Source organism: Pantherophis guttatus, chromosome 3 (genome assembly GCF_059756535.1).
Source record: "Pantherophis guttatus breed Tessera chromosome 3, ASM5975653v1, whole genome shotgun sequence".
Taxonomy (NCBI): Eukaryota; Metazoa; Chordata; class Lepidosauria; order Squamata; family Colubridae; genus Pantherophis; species Pantherophis guttatus.
In genome coordinates, this window is record NC_142065.1 from 94,022,833 (window position 1) to 94,048,611 (window position 25,779).

The 25,779-nt window shown below is 38.5% G+C and overlaps 1 protein-coding gene across 1 annotated transcript in view; it reads left to right on the plus strand.

The window, feature by feature from the left end:
- LOC148114678 (complement factor H-like) overlaps positions 1–25,316 on the plus strand; it is a 156,782-nt gene extending 131,466 nt beyond the window's left edge. Inside the window, exons 17-22 of the mRNA XM_087890060.1 lie at positions 3,627–3,797; positions 8,399–8,575; positions 17,839–18,015; positions 20,154–20,336; positions 21,313–21,509; positions 24,579–25,316. Coding sequence (XP_087746186.1) covers positions 3,627–3,797; positions 8,399–8,575; positions 17,839–18,015; positions 20,154–20,336; positions 21,313–21,509; positions 24,579–24,590 — 917 coding nt within the window. The 3' untranslated portion in view covers positions 24,591–25,316. The remainder of the gene's footprint in view (positions 1–3,626; positions 3,798–8,398; positions 8,576–17,838; positions 18,016–20,153; positions 20,337–21,312; positions 21,510–24,578) is intronic.
- The last annotated feature ends 463 nt before the right edge of the window (positions 25,317–25,779 follow it).

Here is a 25,779-nt window from a genome sequence, read left to right on the forward strand (position 1 = left end):
TGCAATAAAATGTAACTATTTTAACATTCAGGTTACAAACCATGTCTTCATTCCTTTCTAAAGATGTAGGAATCTTTGAGGCATCCTAACTACATTTGCATTAATTAAATCTTATTTTTGTTCAGTTCGTAGAGAAGCAAACATTGTAGTGGATGGGTAAACTTTGCCTGGATTAGATGAATGATTTCAACTAGCTACCTGTCTTTGTGGTAATTGGTGGCCTTTCCTCATACTATAGTTCAATATCAGCTTGTCCAGTTTAATCTAATTTATGATCAATCCTGCAAACTATTTTTATATATGCCAAAGAGCAATACAATTAAATTTCACTAGTGTATAAATGTCATCGCTACAAAGCTTTGATGGCTCCTTCTGCTTCACCAATTGTGGCCTTAAAGTAAAACAATCTTGCAATAGTGACTTATATTGCTATTTTATGTAATTACCGTCTTTCCCCAAAAATGCGGCCTACCCCGAAAACAAGCCCTAGTTCGATTTTTCACGACTGTGCCTATATAAGCCTTACTCCCCAAAATAAGCCCCAGTTAAGCCCCGCCCATCATCTGGTTATACAAAGTGGGGCAAGGCACATGTGTAAAAATCAAGCTAGGGTGGGGATGTGGGGTGGAGCTGCCCCACACTCACTTACCTTAAGACGGCCACAGCCAAGCCTCCCACACCCGGATAAATGTCGCACCAATGTCCGACTTCTTCTGTGGATGCTTGTGGCTGCTCGCAGCTGGAAGCCATGTGGGGCATCATGCTGGTGCCGCCAGTCACGGCAGGACACTGCAAGGCTCGTTGTGCCGGTGCTGCTGCTTGCAGCAGGGCACTGTGTGCCACATCCTGCCACTGCTGCCACTCACACGTGCAGCCTCACACCATGAACAATGGCATCAGCACACTGAGCCATGCAGGAGGCCTGGCTGCGATAGTCCTAAAATAAGCAGGTAAGACATCCCCTAAAATGGGGCCCAAAAGAAAATAAGACCAGGTCTTATTCAGTTAGAACAACACTACTGTGTTTCCCTGAAAATAAGACCAGGTCTTATTTGTAGACCTGGTAACTGTTTAATTGGTTTTGATCTTATATGTCTTTTATTATAGTTGTTTTATAAGTACCATTGAGAGTTTCATGATTGTAGTAAAGTTCTAGTGTGATAACAGGGAACAAATGGCTCTTTTGTGAGAGTTTTCTGGTGAAATGTTTAAAGATGAATTATAAGTACTAGGTAACAGCAAAGGGTTAGAATTGTAAGAAACAGACATCATGATTTAAATTTGGGTCCTGAAATATTAGTTTGTGGAAAAACAGACTGGAGGATATGAAGACAAATGTGAGAACAGATAGCAGAAAAGAATGATTGAGAGAAAAATGGATAAAAGATTTGCTATCGTCTGATAGGAAATGATATCTGTAGTTTTGTTGTTGTTGTTATTTGTTCCCCAGTTGGTCAATCCTGGCATTCTGTATCATTGTGGAAAGGGAAATCTATGTAACAACGACTGGAGATCTAATCTGAGCATGCTGTTAGGTGCTAAATCTTGGAGAAGATTTTTTCAGGATGAAGTGATTAGTCAAGGATTCTCACTATGCAAGCAGTCTACCTCATAGACAATGAGAGACTGGCAAAGGAAGGAATAGCACATAGGGCCTGTCACTGGTTCCCAATAGATTTCTGGGTCAATTCTTAGTGTTGATCTATATAGTTTGGGACTTGGATACCTGCAAGTCTCTAATTGCAGTCAGCTAGTTTACATGGACAAAGTGCTAGTGGAACTCAACTTCCATGAAATGATGGGGGAGGACTGAGATATAAAGTCACTGTTTCTCAATAGTAGTGTCAGTCTTATGGTTATAGCATTTTTCTTTTGGAAAATGTTCCAAACTGATCTCTTTCACAGAACATTTATGGACTAATTGCATGTCCTGTATCTTAGATTTATTGTTAAGGTAAATTAAGGACACTATTATTAGTGTCCAATTGCTATTTGACTTTTAAAGTGATTAATTTTTGCATGCTGTTAATTCTTTTTTTTTATTGAAAAAGTTTTACAAATACATTTTCTCCCCAGTTTCCCCCCCTAACCCTCCCTGACCCCCCCTAACCCTCCCTAACCCCCCCCAACCCTCCCCTCCCCCCAGGACTTCCACAGAATATAGTCCAAATCAGAAACATATTTTATAAAACTTGAACCCCTCCACCCCCTATATATTTTTCACATCTTCACAATTCAATTATTCTATCACTATATAATACATTCAGTTAAAAGCTATCTGATATTTCCTAGTTTGATATTTATTCTGCACATAATCTATCCACTTTTTCCACTCCCATACATAAGTCTCTTGTGTCCGATCTTTTAAATATGCTGAAATCTTCACCATCTCTGCAAAACTAGCCATCTTCAAAGTCCATTCTTCAATAGTGGGCATAGCTTCATTTTTCCAATATTGACCTATCAGTAATCTCGCTGCTGTTATCATATACAATATCAGCTTTACTTCACCCAATGTAAAACCCTTAACTATACCCAATAAAAACAATTGTGGAGAGAACTGAATTTTTTTCTTCAAAACGTTTTGCATGACCCACCAAATTTTTATCCAAAAAGCCTTCACTTTCTTACAAGTCCACCACATATGGTAATATGTGGCATCTAAGCAATCACATCTCCAGCATTTTGGTTGAACATTAGGATACATACACGATAATTTCTTAGGATCTAAATGCCACCTATAAAACATTTTATAAAAGTTTTCCCTCAGATTCTGCGACTGTGTAAATTTAACATTCTGAACCCATATTTTTTCCCATGTTTCCAACATCACTGGTTCTGCAAAATTTTGTGCCCACTTTATCATACAATCTTTAACCAGTTCAGTTTCTGAATCCCTTTCTAACAAAACATTATAAACCCTTTTAATATGCATTGGACCTTTCTCTTTTATATGTCTAACCAATTCTTCTTCATGCATCATTATACCAGGTTTTTGGTCCTCTTTCCATCTCAATTGAAGTTGATTATACTGCAACCAGGTTAAATTAATGCTGTTAATTCTTATCATAAGTGTTTATCTGCAAAACACTGTCAAACAAACAAATATCTCCTGAAATTTAAGGCAAATATTGACTGACAGGAATAAGGATAGAAGCCTGTGGATCAGCAGAATCTTATGGCTGTGATACACAAAACTAGTTCCCCATGATCACTTGAGGACATCAGCAGTCAAGAAAAATGAGAGCCACAAATTTCTGTAAGACTCAGTTGCCAAAGAGAGAAGAATATCATAATCAAATGTATGGAAAGTTTCTAAAAATCTAAAGACTACTTGAGATTATGATATTTTATTTCTTTATTTGCCAGCTCTGCTACACAGCCATTTACCAACTGGATGAAGAAAGCCTGATTTAAAATAAGTCCTGATAATTGTATCATACAAATATAATTAGAATTTCAATCTCTTTGTGATTATGGCATTCTCAATCGCAGTAAACAAGAGATTTGACATAAAAGCCTCCTAAGAAAATACTTAGGATTAATCTTCTTTGGGTGAAATAGAAATGAGATAATTTTCAGCCCTAATCCTAATCAAGTTCTAATCATAAACTGTTTTGTTAAAGGAATCTGCCCTTCACCACCTCAGCTTCCCAATGCCATCAATATAGCTGAGATGAGAATCTACAAGAGCGGAGACGAAGTTAGCTTCAAGTGTCAAGAACATTTCCTTCTTCGTGGCCCACAAAAGATAAAGTGTGAAAATGGAACATGGCAAACACCTCCACGCTGTCTTGGTTTGTATGCTCAGTTTTACCTTTATTTTAAAGAAACTGGACATTATAGATAAAGTAAATATCGCTTCTTATAGATAAGAAGCAAAAAGGTCAGGAGAACATTCAGAGCATGGTTTATGGAATTCTTCACAGCCATTTATCCACAGTGGCCTCTCTATATATGCGTGTGCTCCAGGGGTGGGTTCTACTTACCTTTACTACCGGTTTGCATCGTGCCCACGCACTTCTGTGCATGCACAGATGGCCTATGATGACATCCGGGTCAGTGGGCGGAGCCTCCCACCGGTTTTACTACCAGTTCTTGTGAACTGGTCCGAACCGGGGGCAGCCCACCACTGGTGTGATCTATTCCAAGGGACTGATCAGGTTCTTTTGCACATTGTACATTGTGCCTTTGTCTTTCTCTGAGAGTCAGATCAGGGTTTATTTATTTATTTATTTATTTTGTCACATTTCTATGCCGCCCAACTCCCAAGGGACTCTGGGCGTCTTACAGCAGAGAATAAAACAATGCAACAATATCCCATACAAAAGTTAAAAGAAGACATTAAAACATTAAAATATTAAAACACATACACTCCAATTTGTAGCCGGGTCTCGCAAGATCACTATAACGAGATCAACAGCCCCAGGCCTGCCGGAAGAACCAGGTCTTCACCGCTTTCCGGAAGGCCAATAGGGTGGGGACGGTCCGGACTTCAGGAGGTAATTGGTTCCAGAGAGCCGGGGCAGCCACAGAGAAGGCCCTCCCCCGTGGGCCTGCCAGCTGACATTGTTTAGCTGACGGGACCCGGAGGAGACCGATTCTGTGGGATCTTACTGGTTTCTGGGAGCTATGTGGTAGAAGGTAGTCTTGAAGATAACCTGGTCCTGAGCCATGTAGGGCTTTAAAGGTAATAACCAACACCTTGAATTGCGCCCAGAGACCGATGCAGCTCGCAGTGAATTGGTGTAATGTGGGTGTATCTAGGTGCACCCACTATAACTCGCGTGGCTGCATTCTGGACCAACTGAACACTTTTCAAGGGTAGCCCCATGTAGAGCGTGTTGCAATAGTCCAAACCTGAGGTGACAAGGGCATGAGTGACTGTGAGGAGAGCCTCCTGGTCCAAGTAGGGTCACAATTGGTACACCAGATGAACCTGTGCAAAGGTCCCCCTAGCTACAGCTGTCAGATGTTGTTCCAATCTCAGCTATGAGTCTAGAAGGACACCCAAATTGCGAACCTGTTCTGAGGGGGGTACTTTCTCTCCCCCCAGAACCAAGGATGGATAATCAACATAGACTTTAGGGGGCAATACCCAGAGCCATTCGGTCTTGTCTGGGTTAAGTCTGAGCCTGTTTACTCCCATCCAGATCCTCACAGCCTCCAGGCACCAGCACATCACATCTACCACCTCACTGAACTGACAAGGGGTGGAGATATACAGCTGGGTACCATCAGCATATTGCTGATATCCACCTTGCGTCGTCGGATGATTTCACCCAGTGGTTTCATGTAGATATTAAATAGGAGGGGAGAGAGGACCGAGCCCTGAGGCACCCCGCAGACGAGGGGCCTAGGGGACGACCTCTGTCCTCCTACCAGCACTGACTGTGATCGACCAGAGAGATGGGAGATGAAGCACCACAACATGGTGCCTCCCACTCCCAGCTCTCTTAGTTGCCCCAGAAGGATACCATGGTCAATGGTATCGAAAGCCACTGAGAGGTCAAGTAGCACCAAGATAGAGGAATGACCCCTGTCTCAGGCTTGCCAGAAATCATCCATCAGCGTGACCAAGGCAGTTTCTGTGCTGTATCCAGATCTGAAGCTGGACTGAAAAGGGTCCAGATAATCCGTTTCATCCATTGATCGCAGGAGCTGAAGTGCCACCACTTTCTCTACAACCTTTCCCACAAAGGGTAGGTTGGAGACTGGACGAAAGTTTTTTTAATTCTGCTGGGTCCAGGGAAGGCTTCTTGAGGAGGGGCCTTACAACCACTTCCTTTAATGCATCCCTCAAGGATGCATTAACTAAAGCCTGGAGCCAGCCTCATGTCATCTCCTTGCTGGCTGAAACCAGCCAGGAGGGGCTTGGATCCAACAAACAAGTGGAGGAGCTCATCTCCCCTACAGTCTTGTCCACTTCCTCAGGAGTCACTGGCTCAAACTCCTCCCACACAACAGGACTAAGACCCGCCCCCATCATCTCGGTCGGTATTGCCCAATCAGAGTCCAGGTCCATCCGGATCTGAGTGATTTTATCCAACAGAAACTGCACAAATTCCTCAGCTCTACCATGCAAGGGCTCCTCTGTTCCCCCAACCTTAAGGAGGGAGCGAGTTACCCTAAATAGGGCAGCTGGGCGAGAATCCGCAGATGCAATAAGTGCGGAAAAATGTGAACATTTTGCCGCCTGTATCACCACTAAGTAAGTCCTAACAAAGGCTCTCAAAAGTGTTCAAAAGTGTTCAGTCGGATTCAGATTTACTGGTCCTCCAGTGTCACTCTAGACGTCTCTTCTGGCGCTTCATCTCCCGGAGCTCCTCAGTAAACAAGGAGCTTTCCTGGATCCGCTGCCATTGAGAGGCCGCAAAGGCACAATCCAGTCCAATGCTCCAGATGCCGCCTTATGCCAGGCAGCCACTAGGGTTTCGGCCGGACTGTGGACAAGGGAGTCAGGTATTTCCCCAAGCTCCTTCTGAAACCCTTCAGGATCCATTAGGCATCTGGGGTGGAACCACTTAATCGGCTCCACCTCCCTGTGATGGAGGAGTGGCGTCTTAAAGTCCAATCTCAACAGGAAATGATCTGACTACAAGGGAGAGACCTCTATAGCCCTTAATTCCAGATTATCTCCACTGCTCCGAGAGAAATACCAGGTCGAGAGTGTGTCCCCTCCTCATGGGTCAGACCCTGAACTACTTGGGTCAGGTCCATGGTTGTCATGGAAGCCATGAACTCCTGAGCCCCATCTGAAGAATCACCAAGTGATGGTAGTTGAAGTCCCCCAGTACCATAAGCCTGGGGAACTCCACCACCAACCCGGCTATTGCCTCTAGCAGCACAGGCAGGGCTGTTGTCATGCAGCTGGGAGGCAGGTACGTCAACAACAAGCCCATCTGAACCCTTGAGTCTAACCTCAAGAGGAGAGACTCACACCCAACAATCTCCAGGGCAGGGATCCTGCGAGGACAAAGGCTCTTCCGGACAATAGCTGCCACCCCTGCCCTGGGCAGATGTGCCCAAACCCATCTGGGCACATCTCAGAGAGGGGAACCCCCCCGCCCGGCCTAGCCAGGTCTCAGTTATACATGCCAGGTCAGCCTCCTGCTCCAAGATTAAGTCCCGAACAAGGGGAGCCTTGTTAACAACAGACCTGGCATTAAACAGCAGCAGCCTGAGGCCAGGGCCCTGACATCCCAAGTCACCAGGTATAAGAGGTGAGCCCAGTGAACCAGAACCAAAGGGGCTGGAACAAGTAATTGCTTAGAGGTAGCGAGTCCTAGTTCCCCGAGAGCGGCCTACTCCTTGGCTCCCACCATATCTACCTCTCCCAGTCATAACCGTGATATTCCGGCTCTCCATCCCCCAGAGATCCCCTTCCCCACCTCTTTGGTCCCCCACCTCCCTGGCAAACAAGGCATCCCATTCATACCGAACCGGGGTTCCCATCTGAGCCCCGATCTGCTTCTGCTTGTACACTCAGCAGAGGAAACTCCATTCCCTTCCCCCGGCTCCCTCATTCTCCCTAATTCCAGCCACTCCAAACCTGTTCCTTCCATTCTAATAATTAAATTCTAACCTATCCCTAACCCATTCACACCCACAAACATACACATCCTCTCAGGATAAAATTAATATATCCAGCAACAAATGAATATCTCGCACCTCGTCAGCGTAACAGCAAAAAGTTCCTCCGAGCTCACCCAGGCTTTGTTAGGGACGGTGATAGCATTGTGATAAGATGGCTTCACCTCACCGGCTCGCACGAAGACGCCATACTTGTTGCAGCCCACGCCAGAGAAGAAGTGTTTGGAGTCCACCGCAATGGAGGTGCCTTCAGGAAACTTGCCATAAAGGCCTCCTCCTCCTCCATCACCTCCTCCTTTGCCTCCTCCGGGGCCCCCGCCACCACCGCCCTCCTCGTCTTCATCGGCGTGTAGTTGTCAATCAGCCTAGCCAAAGTGTCGCGGAACTCAATGAGGTCCCAAGCCAGCAAGGGAATGGCCCGGCCACTTTGGAGGCCTGAAGGCCCCCAGGGAGACCGGCCTTGCTGCTCCCGCACCTGGGTTGGTACATGGATGCTAAACCTATTTCTCTACATTTCTGCTTTGACCTGTGTCTGTATATGGTGGCAGGCATAAGGGCTGTATATGCTCTACATACTCCATTATGAGGGAGGGAGGAGCTTATGATGGAAGGGTTGGCAGCGTCTTGAGTCTTTCACAACTACTTCTCCATTAGTGGCTGCTTTTTGCATAGAGATTTGCTTTTTGAATCATGTTTCATTAAAACAGATTTGCTATACAGATACAATAAAAATGATATTGATTTTTTTATGTTATGATATTTTATTTCTTTCATTAACAAATCTTCCTGTGGTTCCTGTTTCTAGATTTACGATGTAAATCTCCTCCTGAAATTGACAATGGTATAATAGACATTGGGAATCGCACAATATTTTTACCTGGTGAAACTGTGGAGTATCGTTGCTCTTCAGGTTTTGAAATTAGTCAGTTAAAAACTGTAAGATGTGAAAATTTGAAATGGTCTGAGCTACCCGTTTGCAAAGGTAAGAAATAGTAATTTTTTCTATTGAAATGCCAACACTGGGTTTGAGTTCTAAAAAAAGTTATCCATGCATTTTTTTTTTCATTCCTATGCTGATATTAGAAATGGGACAATGAAGATGCATAAACGAGGAATTTGGAGTTTTTGTATAAATATTGAAATTTCACAGGTCTTAAAATGTCACATTTTGAACTCAAGCATTAATCTCATGTGAAATATCATGTATACTTTCAGAACTGTTCTTATCAGAGCAGGATTCTGACTTCAAAATCTCTCTTATTCACAATTTATAAAAGATTTAGAAAGTGTCATGTGAACATCATACAACTGCACCATCCCTCTGTTGTTCAGGCAAAAAAGCCCCAAAAAACACCACAACCACTATTATTTTTTGAGGTGAACCTGCAAAATAAGGGTCACTGCTTTAATAAATCAGCTCAAAGATTGCCTTCCCTAAAGGCCTCTTTTACCACTCCAGAGAAGAGATAGTGAATGTATATAGGTTAGGCAAGTGCCATATGATAATAATAATAAAAAAAATGCAAAGTAAGTAAGCATAACAGTGCAAAGCTTTTTTTTTTTTCCTTGTCCATGTCTAATCTTCACTAGCATAACATTCCTTTATTTATTTATAAAGCACTTTATTTTCAGTGCTATTCTGGCTGCCCTGTTTTCTTTCCTAGATATTTGCTAGAATTGCTGGGCCTTTTTAAGCAGGAGACCATTATGCTTTCCCTGGGAAAAACAAAGACCTTTCTCTCCAATCTACAGGAATCATTTCTCACTAAGTCTACCAGAAATACATACAATCTCTCAAAAGTTTCTCTTGCAAGACAGGGTGGAGGGACAAAGCTTGGGGGCTCAGACATTCGTTTTTGGGTGGCTTGAATGCAAAATTGATGGTTAGAGGATATTGCAGTTATGGAACTAAAGGTGACAAAGGCTGGAGCATGTCATGCTAGTGTGTGTGTGCGTGCACACACTTGTATAAGATTTTACAAAAAGGAAAAGACAAACCTAAAAGAAATAAGAATAGGTCCAATAATTAAATTTAATGCATAATTCCTAGCTTGACTTCTTAATTATTTTTGTCAGTATGACCTGGTGCTTGAAGCTAAAGTCAGCTGCTGACTTTCCTCAATTGTTGTTAGCTTTTTGTACATTTGCTTTCTATCAGGGCCTCAATGGGACATAACTTCTGTCTTCAGTTCAATGCAGAGGTGAAATCTAAATTTTTTTGCTACTGGTTCTGTGGGCGGGGCTTAATTAGTGGGCGGGGCTTGGTAAGGTGACTGGGTGGGCGTGGCCAAGTCAATGTCACTTCTTTGCCCTTTTTTAACCTACAAAACACAACACAACACAACTGGCTCACCCACAATGTAAAAGCAGCTGTGCTAGACTCAAAATGGCCCCGCAACAAGGAGGAACCTCACACAGCCACAAAAAGCCCCCCAAAAACAACTTTCACACTTTACACACACACAACACAACACAACTGGCTCACCCACAATGTAAAAGCAGCTGTGCTAGACCCAAAATGGCCCCTGCAACACAGCCACAAAAAGCCCAAAAAACCAACTTTCACACTTTACACACACAAAATTCCACATACAGCTTTGTGAGATTTTGTGTGTCTGTGTAGTTAGAGTGAAACACTGCAGAAACACACTAAATCTCAGAAAGCTGCACAAATATTATTTTATTTTAATTTATTTTTATTTTTATATAATAGCAGCTAAATTTAAAACTTCCTAAACTTTAAATGGCTAGGTCTAAAAAAAAGAACAACTAAAAAACCCCCCAATTAACTATTTTTTTTAAGCTCCCAAAGGGGGAAAAAACTTACCCAATAGAACAGGGGTCTCCAACCTTGGCAACTTTAAGACTTGTGGACTTCAACTCCTAGAATTCCTCAGCCAGCTTTGCTGGGAGTTGAAGTCCACAAGTCTAGGGACTTCCGGTGGCACCGCAGGCACCGAGGACACTCTTCTTTTGAGCGCCAGCCCCGCGATCTCATAAAGCCACTAGAACAGCGCAAATCAACTGTCTAGTGGCTTGGAAACTTTCTCCCCGGGAAAAGGGGAGGAAGAGAGCAGACGGGCGTAGGTAGAGCTCCTCAAGGAGCCCCAGGAACAATTCTGGGGCTCGAAGGGTGAGAGCTCCCTGGAAGCCCGACAGAGCTCCGGATCCGGGACATTTCTGCTTTAAGCAGAATAAGACACCACGACCACCCCTGCAAACAACGCTTGGATTAAACATCATTCAGAAGCAGGCTGAGCAAACTCAGGAGAGATTAGAACTGCAAGTACTGAACTTTAACTCCAAATATGTATTACTTCCTTCTGACTTATTAAGGGGAGAAAGTGAAACCAAGATGGCAATTGAGCTTTAATGGGGCGTGAAAGTAAAAGTTAAAAAGGAAAGTTTTTTTTTCTCAGCGAGGGCAGCCCCTGTGCAAAATTAGAGATTTGTGCTTTTTTTTAAAAAAGGAGAAGATTAAAGAATTACTTAAAGACTGATTTCTGGATTTGGTGGATCTATTGTTCTGGCAGCTGAGTAAATTTAAATTGGAAACTAAAGATGGCTTCAAAACAAATTAAGGCTATTGTCCCCAAAAGTGCTGGGTCTTCGCCAGCTCAAACGTCCAGATTGCAATCTCTCTCTGTTCCAACGGAATCAACAATATTAACACTTGAAATGTTGCAGGAAGCCGTCAAAACACAAGCTTCTGATATAGAAAAAAAATTGTTTCAATATTTCAGGAGCAAACACGTGAGGTTGCTGAAGAAACTGAGCAAGTCAAAGAGACTATCCAAAAACGAAACCAAGAAATTAGAGAAGATATTATCTTGGCAGTACAAGGATTGGCAGGACATATTGAAGCAATAGATGAAAAAGTGGAAGAAATTAAGCAGCCTAATGAGAACCTTGAAAATAAAATGGGGGAGGTCCAGGGCAAGATGGAAAGAGTAGAGGCTGATGTGATAATGATACAATATAGAGACATGGAATTTGCTCTGAGAATAAGAGGCCTCAAGGAAAATAAGCAAGAGAATTTGAGAGAGATCTTTTCAGAAGCATTTGCACAGATAATGGGAGATCAAAAAGCAAATTTTGAATGGCAAATTGACAAAATTTATCGTGTCAATTCATGGATGGCCAGACAGAAATATCTACCAAGAGACATTGTAGTTTATTTTACAACAAGAAGATTACGTAACGAAATCTTACAAATCACATTTAAAAATAAACTTCAAGTGCAGGGGCAGGAGGTTTTAACATTGAAAGAAATCCCCCACAAAATGTTGAGAATCAGAAAGGAGTATTCCTTTCTGGTGGAAGAACTGAGAAACTGACAGATACAGTATAGATGGGAAGTTCCAGCTGGTCTAGTGGTGAACTATTCAGGAGAAAGATATCATCTCAATTCAGTGTGGAAGGCAAGAGATTTCTATACCAATGTGTTAAAGGCTGGATGCCCACAGCCCCAGGAAGCTAGAAGGAAGATGGAAATAGAGGGGGCAAGAAAGGGGGAGAAAGACGAATTGTTGGCACAGGGCCAAAAGGGTGATTTGCTTATCCAAGAAGAATTAATACAATTTTCGACTACTGTTCAAGCTTTGGAGATAGAAGAACCTAAGGATCAAAGACAGACTCGAGCGGCAGCCAAGCGTCAAGAAGACTTAAGAGTGCAGCAACTTCAAATGATTCAAGACACTACAAAAACAGAAGCAGTGGGAGGAGCAAGACCAAAAAGTAAAATGCATGGAGATTTCCAGCAGATGCTCCAAAAGCTTCAGGGGGCCAAGAATGGCAACTAAATTTTTGACCTGGAATGTTAATGGCCTAAATTCACCACCAAAGAGGAGAAAAATATTTCACTATTTGAAACAGTTTAAAAATGATGTAATTTGTTTACAAGAGACTCATATTAGAAGTAAAGCTCAAAAATACTTAACAAATGCAAGGTTAGGTATACATTTTGTCGCATCTGCTCCCGAAAAGAAGAATGGTATAGTTATATATCTAAAAAAAGACTTAATTGCCAAATTAATTGAAGCAGATGATCAAGGAAGATTTATAGCAATTGAACTTTTAATAAAAGGAGAAAAAATACTTTTAATTGGAGTCTACGCACCGAACCAACAGCAGGAAAAATTTTATAAGCTTTTACATTCCAAATTATTACAATGGGATTATAAATCATGTATTTTATTGGGTGATTGGAATGGAGTTTTGGACACTAAAAAAGATAAGAAGGGGCTCTTGCAGAACATTTCAACGCGTGCTAGATTGCCAAAATCGTTTTTTGAAATGATGGAGGTTATGGAGTTGAGAGATATTTGGCGAGAGAGAAATCCTGGAGAAAAAGACTTTACCTTTTTTTCTGATAGACATCAATCCTTCTCTAGGATTGATTTTATATTAATCACAAATGATTTTTTTTCCAGGGTGAAGAAAACGAAGATTTGTCCAAGAGCTTTAACGGATCATAGTCCAGTTTGGATGGAATTAGAGAATGGAATGGGATCTAGGAGATCTTGGAGGTTAAATGAAAATCTGTTTAGATATGAGGAAAATGTAAAAGAATCCAAAAAATTTATGAAAGAATTTTTTATTATAAATATGCATAAGGATACATCTATGGAAATGGTTTAGGACGTAAGTAAAGCATATATGAGAGATATTTTGATATATTTGAATAATAAATATAGACGCAAACAGGAAAAAAAAAGGAAGGACTTAGAAGAGGAAATTAAAAAAAAAAGAACAAGCTTTGATATTGAACCCAGCAGATAAGAAAATAAAAGAAGCAATTAATTTATTGCAACGGCAATTTAAAATGTTAATGGCAGATCAGGTCGCAACTAATTTGCAATATGCTAAACATAATATTTTTTGCAATCCTAATAAACCAGGGAGGTGGTTAGCATATTTGCTAAGGAAAAAACAAAAGTCACGGACTATAGAGAAAATAGAATATAAAGGTAAAGAGGTTTATCAGCAAAATATGATTAAAAAAGCTTTCTTAGAATTTTATACGAGATTGTATGCTAGTGACAAAATTCAAGGTACAGATATAGATAGATATTTACAGAAAGAGAATATTCCTGCAATTACAAAGGAGCAAAGGGAGGGTTTAAATCAACTAATAACCACTGAGGAGATTATGTTTGCAATTAAGCAGTTGAAAGTGGGTAAAGCTCCTGGGATGGATGGTTTGACAGCTGCTTCTTATAAACATTTGCAGTTAGAAATGGTGGTACCACTTAAAGAATTATTTACTAATATACAATCTGGAGGAGATGTACCCCCATCTTGGAGGACAGCTTATATTTCTCTGATTCCAAAGGAGGAGCAAGACCACACCCAGCCAAAAAGTATAGGCCCATATCACTTTTAAATACAGACTACAAGATTTTTGCTAAAATATTAGCAAATAGGTTAATGACAGTCATGCAACAAATGATTCATAATGATCAAACTGGTTTCATAAATGGTAGACAAATGAAGAGTAATGTAAGGCAAATGGTTAACTTATTGGAGTATTTGGGGAAGAACAACCAAATCCCTGTAGTGCTGATATTTCTTGATGTGGAGAAAGAATTTGATCGATTGAATTGGCAATTTTTATTGAAAATAATAGAAAAGATGCAGTTTGGAGAACATTTTATAAAATCTATTAAGGCAATATATCAGAAACAAACAGTGCAAATAATAATTAATGGTAGTTTAACAGATACTTTTAATATAGAAAAAGGAAGAAGACAAGGATGCCCTTTGTCTCCATTATTGTTTATCTTGACTTTGGAATTTTTGTTAAGTAAGATACGTGGGTCGGACAAAATAAGTGGAATTAAGATTAGGCAGTATGACTATAGATTACGAGCATTTGCAGATGACTTGGTTGTTACTTTAACCCAACCATTACAGTCGGTTGCAGGTTTAATGGATATAATTAATCAATATGGACAAGTATCTGGATTCAAAATAAATGCAGGGAAAACGAAGATAATAACTAAAAATATGACTATCAATCAAAAAGCAGAATTAGAAAGATTAACAGGATTTGAAATTGTAAAAAAAGTTAAGTATTTAGGGGTCTATATTATGACATCAAATGCAAAATTATTTAAGCATAATTACGATCCGTTGTGGCAAAAAATACAGAGAGAGATGGAAAACTGGAAAAAATTACAATTATCCTTGTTAGGAAGGATAGCAGCAGTAAAAATGAATGTTTTGCCTAAGTTTTTGTTTCTTTTTCAAATGATACCTATACTTAAAAAAGATGAGAATTTGAAGATATGGCAGAAGGGTATTAATAATTTTGTCTGGGCAGGGAAGAGACCGAGAATAAAACAAAAAATAATGCAGGATACACGTGAAAGAGGAGGCCTCAAAATGCCTAATTTAAGATTATATTATGAGGCAGCTGTTCTATCAGCAATGAGTGATTGGATGAATTTAACAGAAGAAAGAATATTGAATATTGAGGGATATTATTTGGTTTACGGGTGGCATGCTTACTTATTATATGATAAGAAAGTGGACAAGACTTTTAAAAGCCATATATTAAGGAATGCTCTATTGCATGTCTGGAAAAAGTATAAATATAAACTAAACGAGAAGTTACCATTGTGGGCAATACCCAGACACGCGATAGAGAATATAAGTGTAGAGCAAAGGCAGGATGTGATTACATATAAAGAGCTTCTTAACAAGGAAAGGTATACTACAATTAAAATCTTTGAATCAACTAAGAGAAGAAAGGACAATTCGAACATGGTTTCAATATGTACAGTTGCAAGCTAGATGGAGAGAAGATCGGAAAATTGGTTTTTTGCAAAATGAGGAGAATTTGGTAAAACAGATTAGAGACCAAAGTCAAATGCATATAAAAAGGTTGTATAATGCATTGATAGAAATAGATTCAGAGACGGAGTTAGTTAAGGACTATATGATAAAGTGGGCACAAAATATTGAAGAACCAATAATGATGGAAACATGGGAAAAAATATGGGTTAGGAATGTGAAGTTCATGCAAGCCCAAAATTTAAGAGAGAATTTTTATAAAATGTTTTATAGATGGCATCTGGATCCTAAAAAGTTAGCCTGTATGTATCCAAGTGTGCAACCTAAGTGTTGGAGATGTGAATGTGATGATGCCACATATTATCATATATGGTGGACATGTAAAAAAATTAAGGCATTTTGGATAAAAATATGGTGGATTATTCAAAATATTCTTAAAAAGAAGATAAAATTTACACCACAGTTCTTTTTGTTAGGTATAATTACAGATTGTACTGTTATAGAGACTAAGTTGATTTTAAATTTAATAACAGCAGCCAGACTCTTGGTGGCGCAGTACTGGAAGAAGGAAGACCTGCCTACTATTGAAGAATGGACATTAAAAGTAGTGAATTTAGCAGAGATGGCCAAAATTTCAGCGTATTTGAAGGACCATTCAAATGAAAGATATATATTGGAATGGAGAAGATGGATTGACTATATTCAAAACAAATATCGGACTAAAAAGTTTCAAATAGTCTATGAATGAAATCTATACTTTTTTTTTGAAATATGATTAGTTAGTTGTAAGGGGAGTTAAAGAGGAAGAGGGAGTTTGGAGACCACAGAAAGTTAGCTTATTTTAGCTTATGTTTGTTATGTTATACCCTGTTTTTGCTCTGGGAAGTCCAGGGGGTGGGTGGTTGGGGGGAGGGGGGTTGGAGGGAGAGGGGAGGGGGTGGGGAGAAAATTGTTGTATTGATTATTAAAACTTTTTAAATAATAATAAAAAAGTCCACAAGTCTAGGCAGGAAGGCAGAAAGAGCTGCTCACCAATGAGCTTGATTGCAGGCAGGGAGATTCAGTTGCTTGCTAATGCATGAATTGTGATTGTCATGCGATCAGCAGCTAAGATAAGCAACCTGGAGGCTGGGAGGGGGGGAGAAACATGGCTCTGGCGATCCAAGCTGAGTTGTCTGATTAGCAGGCAACTCAGCTGGGATGTCAGAGCTTGGCTGGTCAGAGCCATTTAAAAGGAAAAAAAGGCTCTGATGATCACGGGGCTCAGCTGGGCATGGGGGGCGGGGCAGGGATTTTTGCTACCGGTTCTCCGAACTACCCGCCGCCATCGCTACCTACTCGCCCGAGCCGGTCCGAACCGGGAGTGTTTCACCCCTGGTCCAATGGTCCTTCAGAACCTGGCCCCTGGTACCCTCCTTTGAAGATAAAGAAAAACTTTATTTAAAAAAGGTTTTAATACTTATTTTAATAATTTATATAGTTGACTATCTCACAAAAGTGACTCTATGCAATGAACAGAAAGTTAAAACTAAAACACAAACACTATATGAAAATCAAACATATATGCACAGTCTAAAAATCACTCTATTTCTAAATTAAAGTATAGAACTGAACAAATCAATCAGCAGATTTCTATTAATTTGCTTTTAGAATGTTGTTTTAATAAATTCCCGAAATACCTCAAAATCTTTTTTGTGGTTTCTCTTTGAGAAAATCAGGCCAGAGAAGCATTTATGCAATTCTAAAACCAAACTTTAATCAATTTCTTCAGTTTTTTTCCCTTGCTAAAGAAAATGTATTTAAGTATATGCATAATACAATTATACTTAAATCATGCAATATTAATGTATGCTCTTATGACTTAATTGTATAGATTATCTAGTTCATTTAGTGACCGTTCAAAGTTACAATGGCATTGAAAAAAGTGACTTATGATGATTTTTCACACTTACAACTGTTGCAGCATCCCCATGGTCACATGATCAAAATTCAGATGTTTGGCAAGTGGTTCAAATTTATGACGGTTGCAGTGTCCTGGGCTCATGTGACTCCTGACAAGCAAAGTCAATGGGGAAGGCAGATTCACTTAACAACCGTGTTACTAACTTAACAAATACAATGATTCACTTAATAAGTGTGGCAATAAAAGTTGTAAAATGGGTCAAACTCACTTAACAAATGTTTCACTTAGCAACATAAATTTTGGGCTCAATTGTGATTCAAGGACTACCTGTATTTAGAATTTTATTTTAAAAAATGCATCGGACTTCTGAAACAGACAGTCTCCTATGAATAAATTCTTTGCAAAGATTAAGGTAAACAGGTGAACAGGGCTCTTGCATCTTAACTTTTTAAAACTGTTATTGATATGCTTATTGTTTAATATTTAAAGAAATCTTGGCATAAATTGATTTATACTGAAAGTTGTTTTTTCATTTTTTTCCCCAGAACAGTCATGTGGTCCAGCCCCAGTAATCCCCAATACTTCACTGGAGGAAGAAGATAGCGAACAATATGATTCTGGAAAAATAATAAATTATATATGCAATCATGGATTTGATACTAAAGAATCTACTAAAATAACATGTAGAAGAGGACAATGGATAGGATTCTTTACTTGTAAAGGTACAGTAATTTTATTTTTGAACTTCTCAAGGTAATTGTTTTTGAAGCAACATTGTTGAAAAGTGATGCTTAAAAGAAAGAGGCCAAACTTGCTGTCTTTCAATCTATGCAGACTCAGACAAACAGGTATTTGTTGTTCCAGAGATTGAATGATTCTTTACATTGTGTGGGCAAAGAAGGCTAGACTAAAATAACCAATGGAAGCATTATTGGAACTGATCAACATGTGAACAATATTGTGACTTTAGCTGGCCTAATATTGATGATATATTTTGTCATAGTTTATTTTTGGCCTATATTCTCTTGAATCAATTCAGAAACGTCCTGCTTATTTAAATGCTCCCTTGATTGTCATGCTTGCTTTCTCTCTAATACCTCTATTATCATATTCAGCAACCAACTTTCAACTCTACACAAAATCTTCCATAATTTCAAACCAATTTTCCATTATTTCATAATTCACTTATTTTCCTCGAGGGTACCAAGGCCTAGTCAAATACTGTAACCACTTATCATTGAAAGCACATTTTAAAATTTCTCCTGATGTAGCATCAAATTTTCCCATCCCTATCATTTTTCATCATTTACTGCCTTTTTCTGACTTTTCTTTTGATGCTAATATCAGTAGCATTCAGTTCCATACCTTTCAATTCCATCCTTCAACTTATCCCTATTATTTGCATTATAACTTATATAATGGGAGAAGGACTTGGGCGATCATCTTCAGGGCCATGTGGAGGAATTTGTGAAATATCTGATGGGAAAAGTTGCTTGTATCTATTCTCAGTAGGAGACCAAACATAGAGCAGGTCCATTAGAGATTCCCAGGGAATGGGCTTACACAGGTATCTGGGAACAGGTTGATTCTGTTAGATCTGAAGAAGTGGACAGGGTCCTTAGAGCTGTCAGTTCAAGTGCCTGCCTATTAAATTCATATCCCTCCTAACTGGTGAAAACCTCCAGTGGTGATCAATGCATCACTGCAGAAGAGGGCATTCCTGGGATCTTTTAAGGAGACATTAGTCTGTTCCCTCCTTAGATGCTGTGGGTGACTGGATGGGGGACAATAGGCTTGAACCCTGGTAAGACTATGTTGCTATGGCTTGGAGCTTGGGATCTGGGAATTTAAAATCTTCAGTTCTGGATGAGGTTGGGGGTTACAACCTGTGGGTTCTTGTAGACTCACAATGCCTGCTCAACGGCACATGTAACATTTCTGTTACATGAGTTGCACTAGTTGCTATTTGCTTCCAGGTCCAATTTAATATGTTAGTTATCATCTTTAAAGGCCTTCATGGCACAGGGGACTATGTCACCCCAATGGGATTGACCCACCCCACTCACTCTGGCAAAAGGAACATGCTGCAAACCTCCTCAGTCAAGCAGGATCTGGTAAATGATCTTTCTCTGCCATGCCTCCACAATCTGGAAAATCTTGCTGTTGGATGTGAGATACGCCCTCACCCTCTAGGCCTTCTTGATTTGCCTTAAAACCTGGGTCAGCCAATTGACTTGGGGCCATGATGGAGCTCTTTACACTGGAAGTGACTGGTGACCTAAGAAAGAAGGTTCTACCACTGTGATGCTTATGTACTAGTTCCTAATTTTAATCAATCTCTATTAATTTTAATGTTTATAATTTTTTAATGTTTTTTCTATTCTTGCTTTTATTGTGTTGCAAGCCTCCTATCACTTCAATACTGAGATGGATAGCACAACATCCAGTACAACTACACAATTGATTTGTGCAGAGTTTGAACAGTTATTAATGGAAAATGGGTAATAAAAATAAGAACACCTTGTGGGGAGATGCCGTTTGTCCGAAAGCAATTGCTATTTGTTTAAATACAGATCTGATTTTAGGTATTAAGAAAGTAATGACTATTTTCTGAAGTTGAAAGACAACACTAAGGACAGCAGTAGTAATCATTTTCTGCCTATCAATTGACTAAGCTGTATGATATTGTTACTTTTTAAAAATAAGAATTAGTATAATTTTGAAATGACTATGTTTCTTATGAATTTTGAAATGAATATGTTTCTTATGAATATGTTTAAAATGTGTCTCTGTGTGTGAATACACTATAATATTTATAATCATGAGGACTCTTGCTCAATAGATTCTGTATCTGTTATAGATATTGGGGGGAAATGTGGACGTCCACCTTATGTGGAGAATGGAGACATTGTGGACTCACCCAAGCTAATCTATTTACATTCTGAAAGTGTAATTTATCAGTGCCAAAATTATTATACAATGCAAGGTTCTCCAAGAGTGACTTGTCAAAATGGTCGTTGGTCACAAATACCAACATGTAGAGGTATAAGTAATATCTTTAATTCTTTATAGATTTAATCTTTATAGAGAAATATTTTATTTTGGGAATGGAATAAATTTCACACATCAGACATGTTATGTCAGTATGTTAGTGCCAGAAAATATTTTACTTCCTTGTAATTGAATAAAAGTAGTAGTATTATGAACCAAGATAAAGTAACTTTCTCAGGGAGAAACTGCTTCATAATGGAGAATTGTACAAGATCTTTTGTCATGTACAAATGTTGTCCTCATTTTGTGAAACCCTCCTGGTGAAATTCTGCTTTCCCTAAGCTATATTTCATAACAGACATCTTTTTAGTCAGTGGCATTATTGATAAAATTCAGATTTTAGTTTACTTGAGTTCAGTAGGTAGATTTTATTTTTCTTAGTATTTCACAGATCAGAACACTGGGCCCTCCATTATCATCATCATGCCATCAGTCAGTCAATCAATCATTCCTTGAACAAAAATTACAAAAAGTCATGTTTCCCAACAATCCACTAGGGCTCTTTTTGAATGATAGTATAAGTTGAATCTCTAGGGAACTAACATTATTATTTTTTAAATAGGCTAAGTATGGATGAAGACTCTGTTGACTTAATCACATCTACCCTATTTAGTCAATGTTGAAAAAGAAGATATGAGGTGACATTGTAAGAGAAGTTGCCTGAACCTGGTTTTCTCCTAATCCAGATATTCAGTATGAGGAAATTTGGAAGAAGGGGACTGAAATGTTTTTCTTCTTCCTTCTACACATGTAACATTGTCTTGCTTAAAAGAGTTTTAATTCATGACTGATAATTAGTTCATGAGAGACAAAATAAAATAAAAGGGGGGGGAATCCATTTACATAGATCTCTAATCATTTTAGCCTATTGCAACATAGAATTTCTAACCTAAATTTTAATTGCTTTATCAAATGAATTCCTCAGTGTAAAACTTTCTATTTGTCATCTGATCTGTGTCCTTTTTCAGCTGCTTGTTCAGCAAGTGAAGAAGATTTGAGAGAACACAACATAAGGCTGAAGTGGGACAACGGGGATAAAATATATTCTCAGGATGGAAATGTAGTGGAATTTGTATGCTTAAGAAACTACATACCACATCCAGATACCAGATCATTTAGAGTTAATTGTGTGGATGGGAAATTTAACTATCCGCGTTGCATTCCTGTATGTATATTTTCAGAAAAATACTTTAATTCACCAATATTAACATTTCTTTCGCTTGTCTATATCTATATACCTATATATCTATATCTGTGCATTAAAAAAAATCACTTGAAATATTTAAAAGACCTAGGTCTGGCAGCTAAATTTGTTGATGTAATGTTTTCTAAGGTAACTTGGTCTTCTGCATTTCTTCTAAATCAGAACACTTCTTAACAGACTTGATTTAAACATTGATCATTGATAGACAGACTTGAACATTGGGTGCTATCTAAGAAAACGAAATTCCATGTTGAAAAAAGTAAGTTTCTACATTTAAGCAAGAAAAACAAAATGCACAGCCATAGTGTAGGTGGTACCTTGCTCAATAGTAGTAATTGTGAGAGGGCTCTTGGAGACAATAATTTAAATATGAGCCAGCAGTGTGCTGCAGCTGCCAAAAAAAATCAACACAGTTCTAGACTGTATAAACAGAGGGATAGAATCAAGATCACGTGAAATATTAATACCAGTTTATAATGTCTTGGTAAGGCCACACTTGGAATACTGCAAACAGTTTTGTTTGCCATGATGTGAAAAAGATGTTGAGATTCCAGAAAGAGTGCAGAGAAGAGCAATAAAGATGATTTGGGGACTGGAGACTAAAAGATATAAAGAAGGGATGCTGGAATTGGGTATGTCTAGTTTAATGAAAAGAAGGGCTGGGCTGACATGATAGCAGTGTTCCAATATGTCAGGGAATGCCACAAAGAAGAGGGAGTCAAGCTATTCTCCAATGCAACTGAGGGCAGGACAAGAAGCAATGGTTGGAAACTAATCAAGGAGAGAAGCAACCTAGAATTAAGGAAAAATTTCCTGACAGTTAGAACAATTAATAGGTGGAAAAACTTGCTCCAGAAGTTGTGAATGCTTCAACACTGGAAGTTTTTAAGAAGAGATTGGACAACCATTTTTCTGAAATGGTATAAGGTTTTCTGCCTGAACAAGGGGTTGGACTAGGAAACCTCCAAGGTCCCTTCCAACTCTGTTGTTTTGTTAAGATTCATTTGTTAAGCACTATGGGGACGGGGTTAATACTTAAAAACAATGAGGAATGGGGCTGGAATGCTGAATCTGCCAGCATTTCATCTCTTCTGGTCTGTTGATCAATCCGGACAGATTCCAAGATGAAGACCTCTATGTTAAACCCAGTGGGCTATTTTCACTTATTTCATTGGTCGCAGTCAACAAATTTAGTTGCCTCAAAATGAATGGTTCCAAATGAACACACATACATTTTACTTTATTTATTTCATTTGCATTGATATTGAAATATTCTCCTGGCTTTTGAACTTGCATATGCAACTTACTCACTTGTGTGTCTAGATGCATATTTATAAATACCTATCAGAAGCCACAGGACCAGAAATCCAGTGGGCTATTTTCATTGATTTCATTGGCCTCAGTCATCAAATTTAGATGCCTGAAAAAGAATTGTTCCGAATGAACACTCATACATTTTACTTTATTTATTTCATTGCATTGATATTGAAATATTGTCCTGTCCTTTGAACTTCCATATGCAATTTACTCACTCATGTGTTTATATGCATATTTATAAATACCTACCAGAAGCCGCAGGGCCAGAACAAAAAGTAAAATTACTAAATTAGTAACACTTGATAATAGCAATAGCAAAAGCTCTTAGTCTTATAGACCACTTCATAGTGTTTTACAGCCCTCTCTAAGCGGTTTACAGAGTCAGCATATGGCTCCCAACAATCTAGGTCTTCATTTTATCAACCTTGGAAGGATGGAAGTCAACCTTGAGCTTGTCGGGATCAAACTCCTGGCAGAAGGAATGCAGAGGTAGCCTGCAATATTGCATTCTAACCACTGTGCCACCACGGTTGTGTAATCATACATTATATATTACATGTAAAATGAGATATCCCACGAAATATTTCTAAGCTTAGAATAAATGGAAAAATAGATTGAGCAAGAACACTCTCTGAAATGAATTGGACCAGATTGATTGATTATCTATTAGTAAATGAGATTCTATTGACTTCCAGAGACTACTAGATCTAACCTAAGAATTACTTGCTTTCTGTTGAAAACTTTAGGGTGCACACTGATTGAATTTGTTGTACTGAGCACAATGAAATCAATGAAAGGAGCTCATTGGAGTTAAATTAGACTTTTCAGTCATTTCATTCTCAGGACAGAGGGATCTCCTGGTCTTCAGTTTTGGAATCTGACAGGATTCAGCATCAGATTAGAAGAGATGAAATGATGGGCAATGTTTGTGCCTCCTTGTCCCATGCCTCTTTGTTTTTAGGTATTAACCCCACTCCCCATAGAACTTCTTTCCCATTGCTCTAAATGGAAGGAATTTCATTTGGATCACAGGAATCCCCCATTATATGATGAGTTTGCATTTGAAATTGCAATTAATACAAATGCTATTAGTGAAATACAAATTTTGCTGAAATGTACATGTAAATATCAAATATATGTATAGTGTACATTTTATTGGAAATCTTCCTAGTTAACAAAAAATGATTTTTTTCTTGGCATTGCTGTGCTACAGTTCCCAGTATTCTTCTATTGGCTGTGTTGTCTGAGGATATTGTGAGTTTGTTTATTCACTGCATTTGTGTTCCATCTTCCCTCAAGTGTATCCACTGTGAGGATGAATTAAAGTTTGGTAACATCTAATTCCCCATTCCTATATTTAAAATGTTGGTGTTTTGAGTTCATTCTGACTGCCAGAGCTTATATCCCAAAATATAGAGAATGCCCAATAAATTATTACAGTCTGTTACATGTCATTGTATCAAAAGTAATCTTAAAAAAGATAGAAATTGCTCAGTGATAAAATAGGCTAGAGTTCTTGAGTCTCTTGAGTAGTTTTAACCATTTGATTTAAAAACGGTGATACTGACTTTCAAAATTGTCTTGGCCATGTTGTCTCAAAAATAATTGCAGGCTGCTTTCTGCTGCAGATCATATGAATGAGTTTAAAAAATAATTACATAAAATGTACAGATGCAAATTTATTTATTACTTACTGTTCACTTTTTATTTTAGAGAACTGCGTAAATGAAGAACAGGATATATACAGCACCCTTTAAACCAGAAGATGAACGTCTGAAATCATGTATCGTTCTCTTTAATATAACCACATGAAGCTGGATTGTATACAGTTATAAATGGTGGATCCAAACCTAAAAGCCTACTCTGTAAAAGACAGATTTTACCAACTGAAATTACTGTGAAAATGATAACATTTAAAAACAAGTTTATAGAACATCTTTAAGGCAGATAAAATATTATAATATAACCTTATAAATATATTTTTTAAATGCATACTGAGTGAGGAATGTAGATTTTCTTCTATATATATATATATTAATTGTAAACATTTGATTAATCTAAATTATCAATCAACAGCGCATCTTAAAGGAATGACAATAGATAATTGAAATTGATGTTTTTGCATACAGTATAGAGGTGTTAAGTTCTTTTAAAAAATTTTTTAAATCCATTAATCATTTTTCCTGCCAAACAATTTGTAGTATATTTTGTAAAGATACATTTAATACTGCAGTTTACAGTCTAATTCAAGATCCAGAAAGAAATTGGTGCTCTGGAAATGTTGCTCTGGAAATAGCCAAATGTATTTTGATGATCAGAATTTGATGGAAGTCCAGCCAGATGGATTTCTATACTTGTTTTTGTTTTGCTTTGCTTTTGATTGTTTGTTTTTACAGTATGAAATTATATAATTATAAGTAATTAAAAATTAAGATAAAGTTTAGAAATTGGCACAGGCCTCCCCAAACTACATTCCTTCAAAAGGTGTTATTTAACACAGAATGGGCTAGAATTTGCCATGATATAAATTCAGTCTGATTCATTGCTCTATACAAAGTGAACCCATTCAAAACAAACCTTGTAGCACCTTTTTGGATTGCCAACTCCCTTCATATTTTTCATTACCCTAGACTAACAAGGCTATGCTTCCTTTAATGAACAAAGTGAAGGGAACTTCATAAGGAATTTGATGTGTCCTTTTTGAATATGATAGAGCTGTTTGGTGGAAACTTATACAGAAGTATAAGATGTTATCTCAATGGCCTTTTCTAAACATTAATTGATTTGCTAGATTAGGTCAGCCGCTGCTGCAGTTGATGGAATACAAGTGGCCCTCATTTAGCATCCACAATTGGAGCCAGCAATTCAGTTGTTACAAGAAATAGTTGCTAAGTGAACGATTGTGTGACTGCAA